This window comes from Capsicum annuum, chromosome 9, assembly GCF_002878395.1.
Source record: "Capsicum annuum cultivar UCD-10X-F1 chromosome 9, UCD10Xv1.1, whole genome shotgun sequence".
Taxonomy (NCBI): Eukaryota; Viridiplantae; Streptophyta; class Magnoliopsida; order Solanales; family Solanaceae; genus Capsicum; species Capsicum annuum.
The window spans coordinates 3,154,686-3,165,424 of NC_061119.1; the positions used below are offsets into that span (position 1 = coordinate 3,154,686).

At 34.3% G+C, this 10,739-nt stretch overlaps 2 protein-coding genes across 2 annotated transcripts; both read right to left on the reverse strand.

The window, feature by feature from the left end:
- Nucleotides 1–849: 849 nt before the first annotated feature.
- On the reverse strand, nt 850–4,655 carry LOC107843176 (rop guanine nucleotide exchange factor 7). Its single transcript, XM_047395995.1, has 7 exons — nt 3,937–4,655; nt 3,270–3,386; nt 2,988–3,142; nt 2,727–2,801; nt 2,352–2,645; nt 1,896–2,252; nt 850–1,754 (listed from the first exon to the last, which is right to left on the reverse strand). Exons 1-7 carry the CDS (start codon nt 4,493–4,495, stop codon nt 1,260–1,262), a joined length of 2,052 nt encoding a protein of 683 aa, XP_047251951.1. The 5' UTR covers nt 4,496–4,655; the 3' UTR covers nt 850–1,259.
- Nucleotides 4,656–8,145: 3,490 nt separating this feature from the next.
- LOC107843177 (late embryogenesis abundant protein ECP63) lies at nt 8,146–10,615 on the reverse strand. The gene is made up of 2 exons (XM_047395996.1): nt 9,642–10,615; nt 8,146–8,617 (listed from the first exon to the last, which is right to left on the reverse strand). Exons 1-2 carry the CDS (start codon nt 10,545–10,547, stop codon nt 8,267–8,269), a joined length of 1,257 nt encoding a protein of 418 aa, XP_047251952.1. The 5' UTR covers nt 10,548–10,615; the 3' UTR covers nt 8,146–8,266.
- Nucleotides 10,616–10,739: the final 124 nt, after the last annotated feature.

The window sequence follows — 10,739 nt, forward strand, 5'->3', positions numbered from 1 at the left end:
AAATTAATAGTATTTAATAAAAAAATAAAACAAAACATTTTTGACATGCCTGCTTCAGTTGGTTCAACGTAATTTTACTATATCACCCCTAATTAATTATTATGAGTCATCCAAGTATTAAAAATTAATATTAAAAAATTATTATAAAGTCATCTAAGTTTTAAAAAATTAATAATATTTAATATTAAATTAACTTGACGTCTTATATGAGATCCACTTAATTTTTTACAAAAGTCTTTTTTTATATTACAATAACAACAACAAACCCAATATATTCCCACCAAATGGGATCTGGGGCAAAAGTGGTTTTTTATATTAATTTTATTATATTACTTCTAATTAATTATTATAATTTACTTAAATTGAAATAGTATAAGAAGGAAATAATAAAACTTTTTTATGTGTTAAAGTGAATAAACAACATAAAATATTGTAAATGAGAACCATTAATAGAATTTTTTTGTATTTAAATTTAAGTCACTCTATTTAATTATACACCATAGGTAGTTAATTGCACGGGCCCCGACATCTAGTGTATTTTATTATAAGTTTTCAAATGGAAGAGCAATGTTCGTTATTGGAAAACTCAAGGACAGTGTGGATTTCATATTACATGAATTGGTTTCTTAACAGGTGTGAGCATAGCTTGAATCAATTAAACGGGAGAGTCCAATCCAAAAAACTAATCTAATAAATGAAAGAACTCATTTGATTTATAATCCCCTTAGTATTTCTCTATTTTCCAATGTGGGACATTGGTTCGTTACAATCGCAAATGGGCGACCCCCTCCCCTCTCCTACAGCTACGTCTTCCGAACATATACAATCTTTAATACTTAGTATTGTTACTTTTGGAAAATCAAAAACTGGCTGATAATTATACATGGTAAGAGTAGTACGATACAACATTCTTCTGTACAATCCAATGTAACATTAACACCAACATGGGTTGTGGTGCAGTGGATGGGGCTGCTCCACCCTTAATCAGAGGTCGAGGGTTCGATTTTGAGTACAGAGAAAACTCTGTTTGCAACGCGCAATCCGGATTAGTCGGGACTCCAATGCGAGCACCGGACACCGGATGGGAAACCAAAAAAAAAAAGAAAATGTAACATTACCATCAGACATGGCTAAAGGAACAAAGGATGTCAAGTTTATGACCATAAAGATACTTGACGAATGAAGTAGTATATGCTAAAACACCTATTTCACACTCAAATACACGGTTCTACATAGCGTGATCCAGTACGTACTTGATCTTATTCCTTTGCAGGTGAGTCATGTGTCGATGGGCTGACAATTTCTCTGGAACATTCTGAAGAGCGTGTTGATGCAGTTGCTGAAACATCTTGAGATGTGCTTGAAAATGAATCTGATCGTCTGAAATCATCTTTTCGTTTTGAATCGATGCTCAAATAATCAGTTAAAACTTTTTTCACGCCAAAGCCTCGATTAGAAAGCTTGCTGCCTTCAATGTTTTTTGATCTTTCTCCCTTTGCTGGAGTAATATGTTGGGAAGGAGAAAAGCTTGGTGTCGTAAAAGCTGTTTTATACGGAGTGCCATTGACAGGTACTGAAAGAGGAGTCCCCATGCTCTTATGAGCAACAATACCGACTTTGGAGATTGGCACAAATTGATCCGAATGCTTATTCAAATCATCCGCATAAAGAAGGTCATCAATGCGTGCAATAATATTGAATGCCAAGCTTTCAAGAACTCTCGAGTAGCTCTCCAAAATAGATTTGCCAACATCCTAGGAACAGCAAGAGGCATAAAATTTTCAATTCTAACAAACTATGGCCATATATTTCGGTAGTACTAAGTCGTCAAGAAAGAAATCAAGATTGACCAAGAGACAAAACGTAAAATTGATTAGTGGGATTTCATATCAAACCTTGTTATATTGAATTTTGCTCATGTCTAAGGTTGTCTGTGGAAGACCAGGAAACCGTTGCTTTACGCAAATCAAAAGGCTTTCAGCTCTATCAGCAAGTACCTCCCTTTTATCACCATCAACCATCAAATCCTTAACCATTTCCCATGAGGATTTTGAATTGGACCTATGCGTACTAGCAAAAGGTTTCGAGTGAGCTCTTCTGCGCCACACATAAATTGAAGCCTCCACCCTGTTTGCGATCTCAAATGCTTGATGCTCAGAAGACAAATCAAGGCAGTCAAGCAAACATTCAGGTGAAAATTGATCCGAAGTGATATATCGGTGGATGAGATCACCTAAACTAGATTTCCCGTTCTGCAAGATTAAAGATAAAAACACCTACAACATGAGTAACCTCCAGGTCCATTTTAATATAAAGAACACCATGTTAGCATCTCGAGGAGATGCCTGTACCTTAGGAAGGCCTTCCAAATATGATTCAGGCACCTCCATTTCAGCTAAACTGTTGCTGTTAATAGCCATTGCAGCTTTCAGGATTTGGTTTGTGCAATCACGTCTGTGCTGCAACTCCCTTCTTGCATTTTCACTGAGGCCACCAAGGGGAACTCTAGGAACTGGAAGCCACCATTTCTCCTCTTGGCGAGGGAGGGGATTTCTGAAAGAGGATGATGATCCATCGGATTCTGGGGCTAAAATCCCTTTGTCAACATACCAGAACTCTGTGCTTCGGAAACTGTCTAATATCTCCTGTGAAAGAGGAAAACACTTTAGTATATGCATTGAATGATAAAGACTGAATGCCCAATGAACAAGGAATGACTATCTTACAAGGAGCATATTGTCCAGCTTACGGAGTGCTGGGAGGTTGATGTAAAGATCTGACCGTGGCCTAGAAGTCATGACCTAAAACAGAAGAACAAATAAGTTAAACACATACATAGCATTCAATATGTTTTTCCTCTACCTCACTAAGCTGATCGATTGTTTCCAAATCTTTGTTTTCTCTAGTCCTGTTGTTTGTCTGAGTTTTAAACACGATAAAAGGAGCAGAAGTTTCTATAGGAACAACTTCAAATAAACCACATTTACCTCAAGCTTGCTGCCATCGGGAAATGTCTGCCAAGAGGGTATGAGTTCTACGATGTGATCACTAACACAGAGAAGCCATTCCATTTCTCTCCGCCACATTAACTTTTTCTCCGGAGGTAAAGGTTCTAATCTCCAAATTTGCCCAAAAAGAGTAGCTAACGGAAATAACAAGGGGGAAATGAAGGAAAAGGACGTACACTTAGTAAACTGAAAGATCAAAATTCACTACAAACTTAATCCATACAATGTAACAGAATATCCAATACACAACAAGAAACTTACCACATAGATTGGTGATAGCATTAGAAATTGCGAGTGCTGTGCATACCCCATTTCCACAACCAGACATATCTTCTCCCAGCAGCAACTTTGAGAATCTCTCCTTCATCATTTCGATCTCTACAAAATCCCCACAAAGGTCAATCACAATACAGATTCTTAACGGCCAGACTTTATACTACAACAACAACAACATACTAGCGTAATCCCATACATTGGGTCTGGGGAGGGTATACCCTACTTTGGAGGTTAAGAGGCTGTTTCCGATATACCCTCAGCTCAAGGAAAAAAAAAACAGTTCAAAGCAGTACAGAAAAATAATAACGGTAAGTGAAGAAGCCATGACAAATCATCTTGAACAACAATCACTATAAGGTAATACTCGAAGGACAAGGAACGACATGATTAATACTAGAGTAGCAGTAGTACTAAAGAACAAGCCATACAACACTCAACTTTCTAAACATATAACATAAAATAAAAAAGGGCAGCCGGTGCACTAAAGCTACCGCTATACGCGGTTTCCGGGGAAGGGCCCATCACAAGAGGGTGTATTGTGCGCATTCATAGGCTGTTTCCAAGGTTTGAACCAGTGACCCCTGGTCACACGTCAGCAACTTTACCAGTTACTCTAAGACTCCCCTTCTCTAAATATATACTAACATCTTACCAGACAAACAAGACCCTTGTTTCTCCAACTTCCTTTTATCTACATAAGCTTTCTCTACCTCTTCAGAAACAACAGAATCTGCACAATGCTGCACCTCATCCTCTTGAATATGCCAAGCAATTGAAGATGGAGAACAAGAATCCTCAGAACTACTAAGTTCTTCATTCACAGACACCAAAAAAACAGAACTTGAACAACTCTCTCTACCGCCACCACCAATCTTTTCATCCAAACACACTAAAGACTCAATTTTTCCACCATTTTCCCCATCACACAAAACCTCCATTTTATCATCAAGAAAACCGGGAGAACCACAATAAACTGAGTTGGTCATCACAATGCCATCAAATTCAAACCTTTTACTACCAGAACCATTTGATACTTTAGCTTTTTGATACAAATTCTTGAAAGATTTTGAAACCTTAAACTTCAATACAGAAAAATGGTTTTCTTTCTTGGACTTTGTACATGAGTCTAGTGGAACAAAATGCTTTAGCTGTGGCTGAAATTCCACAGAAACCTGTCTATTTTTGTCCTTGTGTGAAACAGGTCTATCCATAAGTTTTCAACTCCAACCATCTCTGCTTCTGAAATGAGTGGGTAAAGTAAAAATGAATAAAGACAGACAAATCAAGAAATCACAATGATTAAATGCAAAAATATAATGGAGAATGATGGCAATGAGGCTACAAAAGCAGACAAAGAAACAGCGCAGGAAGCTTTTTTTGGTAGGCTATTAAAATTTTGCTTAAATGAGGAGCCTCCACTTCTCACATACACTGTCACTGTCATTATGTTTGTTGGGCTTTGCTTAAACAAGGGCTCTTAAACATAATTATTGGAGATTGCTTAGCTTACTTCAGTGGCCTAATACTCTCTCCCATTCAATTTTGATTTGATGTAAAATTTAAAATAATCATTAATCTTGTTGTGTTAAATATATCAATGTGTAAAGGTTAAATTAAAGAATTGTTGAAAAGCAAATACTCATTCTATTTTAAATTAACTAAAAAACATAAGCTAAATAAATTAAAACAAAGAAAGTAGTAGTACAATATTTCAATTTTAAAGTTCATTTTGAAAATATATATTACTAAAGCATTACTATAACAGTTTGGTGTGTATGATATGGTCATGGCCCATGGGAGTCGTGTAAACGACGGATCATGATTAGTGAAATCTTTTTCTTTTTTTCGAATAAAATAATATTAAAAATTGTTATATATATATATATATATATTTAATTTTGCAATTATGTGATAGGAGATCATGAGTTCAATCCGTTGAAATAGCATTTTGTAGAAATATAGAATAAATAATTAAAAATGCATTCAACAAATTCTTGTGGTCCGCCCTTTCTTGACACCCCACGCATAGTGTGAGCTTTTGCATCGGGTTGTCGTTTATTTTTTTAAAAACCATGTTTTAAGGGCATGGTTGGTCCTTTTCTGCTTATTAATCCTCTACACCTTGCAAGGCTAAGTATTCCTGGGTGATCGATAGCGAAATAGTACCGTGAAGGTAAAGAACCCTTGGGAGTAAAATAGAACATGAAAGCGTAAGCTTCCAAGCAGTGGGAGGAGCTAGGGCTCTGATCGCGTGCCTGTTGAAGAATGAGCAGACGACTCATAGGCAATGGCTTGGTTAAGGGAACCCACCGGAGCCGTAGCGAAAGCGAGTCTTCGTAGGGCAATTGTCACTGCTTATGGATCCGAACCTGGGTGATCTATCCATGACCAGGATGAAGCTTGAGTGAAACTAAGTGGAGGTCCGACCGACTGATGTTGAAGAATCAACGTGTGAGTTGTGGTTAGGGGTGAAAGGTCACTCGCACCCAGAGCTAGCTTACTATATTACCCCTAATTAGTTATTAGAAATTATTTATATATTAAAAAATTAATATTAATTAATAAAAAAATAAATAATCATTTATGACATGTCTGCTTCAACTGTTTCAATCCTCGATTCTGCTATATCACCCCTAATTAATTATTATAAGCTATTAACATATTAAAAATTTAATGATATGTAATAAAACAAAAGAAAATAAACATTTATAACATGTCTATTTCAGCTGTTTCTACCCGTGATTTTAGTATATTATCCCTAATTAATTATTATAGATCATTTAATTGATAGAAAATTAATAATATTTAGTAAGAAAAATAAAAATAGACATTTATGACATGTCTGTCTTAACTGCTTAAATCGTTATTTTACTGTATCACCCTAATTAATTATTATAGGTCATTTAAGTATTAAAATTAATAACATTTAATAAGAAAAATAAAATAGAAATCAAATAATAAATTAACTCTTGATGTTTTATATTAATTTGACGTCTTATATGAGACTCACTTAAAGTTTTTTCACAAGTATTTTTTTAATAGAAATTTGATTATATCATGTGTAATTAGTTATTATGAGTCATTTAAGACATGTGTGTTTCACTACTTCAATCGTAATATTTGATTGACTCTCGAAATTATTTCGATGTCACATAAATATGAATAGAATAAAAAATATTATAAATCATAATAATTCAAAACTTAAATTATTTTTAAAATATAATTGATTATCAACGCCACAAAAGTTTGGACAAGAAGAGAGTATTAAAAATTACAATAGCTAATGGCTTAATAAAGTAAATTACAATGCTAAAAAGGTATTATAAATTACAATTGTTAACAGTTTAAAATATCTAAAAGAATATATTAAAAATATAATTAATTATCTAAATTTTATTTATACCACATAAATTGAGATCAAATGAATACGTAAAACATACTATAAATCATAATAATTAACAACTTAAAATTTTTTAAAGATATAGAATATTTGACGGACTCTCAAAATTATACCAGTGTCACTTAAATTAGAATGGAAGAAAAAAAATTATAAATCACAATAATTAAAAAGTTAAATTATTTTAAATATATAATTGACTATCAATACCATAAAAGTTTGAATAGGGAGAGTAACATATGTTAATTGCAAATTAAATGAAAAATATTATAAATTATAATAGTTAACAGTTTAAAACGTCTAAAAAAATTAATCTGTTATATATTTTTAAGAAATAAGTAAAACTTAAAAAATTTAAAAGATGTAATATAAATGTTTGACTGTCGAAATAGAATCAATGTCACTTAAATTGAAACTGAAGAAAAAATATTATAAATCTCAATAATTAAAAAGTCAAATTATTTTTAAAATATAATTGACTATCAATACCACAAAAATTTGAATAAGGAGAGTAACATATATTATTTGAAGCTTACATAAAAATTATTATAAATGATAATAGTTAACAACTTAAATATCAAAAAATATATTAAAAATATGATTAATTATCTAAATTTTATATGTGTCATATAAATTAAAACAAAAAAAATATATATTGAATCCATGCCAGCACGACCATCGACATCCAATATATATATATATATATATATATATCAAGAGCTCAAGCATTACGTAGCAGTGTTTGGAAAAAAGCCGCACTCCAAGAGATGAAATGTAGACAACCTATTTTAATGCATGTACACTAATTATTTTCAAAATTCAATCAAAATTCAAACCTTTGACCTATAAAATCACACAAAAATAATTTTATCATTGCTCTAAAACTCCTTTTAATAGACTAAATAATATGATTAATCTAGAGCAAAACCGACCAACATACATATATATAGTTATTTTTTTCAATATATGTTGCAAATTACAATCATAACAAGTTAATTTACAATCAAAATGGATGAGGCTGGGTTATAGAATTCAAAAGGTTAAATATAAGTATAAATAACATAAATATCAAATAATTACACTTTCTCTCATTTTTTTAATTACTTTACTCTCTCTCCCTATTAATATAGATAACATAGCCGATAGTATATATATTGAAATTTTTGAATTTTTTTTTAATATTAAAATCATAAGTTGTGCATTTATGGAATTTTCAATTCTCACTTATTGATAGTTCCGTGTATTGCAATATTGACCTCAAATTCAAACTCTTTCTTCCCGACCTAGCTAGCATGAAATGAGGACTATATACCTCAAAACTCTTTTCGTTCAATCCCCTTCAACGAAAAAAGCTACACTGTTTATGCATAATTAAAATTTAGCTCCCACAGGCTGTTATTGATGCAAGTTACCCTGTACCTATCCAAGAATATAGTGATCTTGGGCAAGTAATAATCACAAAGAGAGCACAGAAACATGATTTACTGCTTCAGAACACAAACCAAAATACATAAACCACCATATTCCAAAGTTGCAACAAAATACACAGCCAGAAAGACATTATGATGCATTCATCATAGTATATCTATTTTTGGTACTTCACTTTCACATTTTTCCCAGTTGAATCCTTAGCTTCAACTTCAGCTAAACTTCCTTCAACGTCCATTCTTCCAACGTCGTTGAACGTCTGGCCGGTCACTTGATCGGCCATTTTCAATGTCGCTGCAGTCTTACCTGATCGCGTATCATCCACGTCCACCACCATCTTCGATCCTCCTCCAGTAGTAGGCTCTTCGGTCGTGTGTTTTGGTGCTAACATGCTTCCAATCGCGCTGAAAATACCACCACCACCACCACCGGCTTTTTTCTCCTCTTCTTGTATCTTCATTTCGTCCATTTTTCTTCGTGTTGCTTCTTCAGTTTCATTATACTTCTCCTGTATGCAATTGACATGATCAACCATTTACCTATTTATTATTGCAATTGACATGGATCAACCATTTACCTATTTATTATAGCTTATCGCCAACAATAATTCTACTTCTAGGAAGAATTTCTTAGTTTGCATTATAACATATAACACATATATATAATATTCCACAACAATCTCAATTCAATTCAATGCAACATTTTATTTGCATTGTCGATGCATACAATTCAAATTCATTAAGTTAAAATACAACATAGGGTCAAGATGGCCTATAGCTAATAAGTCTTAACACACAAAATATTCCAAAATTGGTGCAACATTTCATTTATATAGAATTCAAAATTTACAACAAAAGTGGCATAGAGTTCCATCCTTGCATAGTAAGTACAGTATACTATTATAAGTCCCATGAGTTCTATTCAAAATTCTATCCCCCTTCACGTAAGTGACTGAAATTTCAGAAGTTTGAAACTCGAACCACATAGACCGAGACAGAGAGACAGAGATGGGACCAAACTGACATATGAAAATAGTCATTATAACAAGACTCGGGTCATGCTGAAACTGACATATGAAAATAGTCATGATTATAACAGACTCGGATAATTTATGACTTGCTGAAACTGACATATGGAAATAGTCATGATTATAACAGAGATAATTTATGACTTGCTGAAACTGACATATGAAAATAATCATTATTATAATACTCGGGTAATTTATGATTTATGATTTGCTGAAACTGACATATGAAAATAATTATTATAATAGACTCGGATAATTTATGACTTGCTGAAACTGAGATATGAAAATTGTCATGTCGGGTAATTTATTATGACTTAAATGAAACTGACATATGAAAGTAGTCATTATATTTATGACTTGCTGACATATGAAAATGGTCATTACAACAGACTCGAATCACAACACACTCGGAATAATTTATGACTTGCTGAAATTTACGGGTCATTTACGATTCGCTGAAACTGATATAAAAAAAAACTACGCAGAACGGCTATAAGCGGCTAACCTTGGCAGCTTGCTTAGCATCCCATGCCTTCTGCTTAGCCGCTTCCGCTGTGTCATCCGCCTTCTCCTTCGCCGCTCCCTCAATCTCCGCTGCCTTCTGATTAGCTTCTTCCTTTTTACCAGTAAGCATATCCATCGCCCGCCTCGCGGCATCAGCAGCGCTCTCCTTCAGCTCTGTCAACTTCCCTACTGTACTATCTTTCCCTTCTTTCGCCTTTTCAGCTGTGTAATCCTTGTACTCTCCTGTCTTCTGCATCGTCGTGTCCTTTGCTTCTTTTGCCTTCTCCGTAGTAGTGTCCTTGGCTTCCTTTGCTTTGTCTGCAGCGTAATCTTTGTACTCTCCCATTTTGCCTGCAGTGGCGTCCTTTGCATCTTTCGCCTTCTCCTTAGTAGAGTTCTTCGCTTCCTTCGCTTTGTCTGCAGCATAATCTTTTGCTTGTACTGCAGATGCTTTAGTAGCGTTACCCTTCTCTTTTGCGTACTCGGCATACTCCCCCGCTTTCTCCGCGGTGTAATCCTTAGCTTCTTTTGCTGTTTCTGCTGTGGAATCTCTAGCTGCTTGGCCCTTCTCCTTTGCATGATCTGCAAGCTCCCCCGCTTTCTCCCTGGCTTGTTCTGCCTTATCTGAAGCAGATGTTTTACTAGCGGTGGCCTCTGATGCGTCGCTGCTGACTTGAGCGGTGTCGTGGGCTTTGCCTGTGACTGCATCTTTAGCATGTCCAAGAGTACCTTGAACGGATTTGATTATGCTACCAATAACACCAGGCTTTTGTTGATCATGTTCGTGATGTTCAAGATTTTTATTACTTTGATCCCTTCTTTCTTTATTCACATCACTTAGTTCATCTGCTGCTATTTTTGCAGCTTCTTCTGCTCTCTCTTCTTTCACTTCTCTTCTTGACTGCATTTTTTTCTTCTAATTAAAACAACACTTAGAAATTTATATATATATATATATATATATTTTTGAATTTGTGTTGAAATTGGTTGTGAATTTGGCATGGTATATATGTTGAGGCGGTTAAGAAAATAGGATTGGACACGTGGAGGAAGGGAGAGTTAGGAGGTGACATGTGGAAGGTGTTGTGGGTCTTTGACA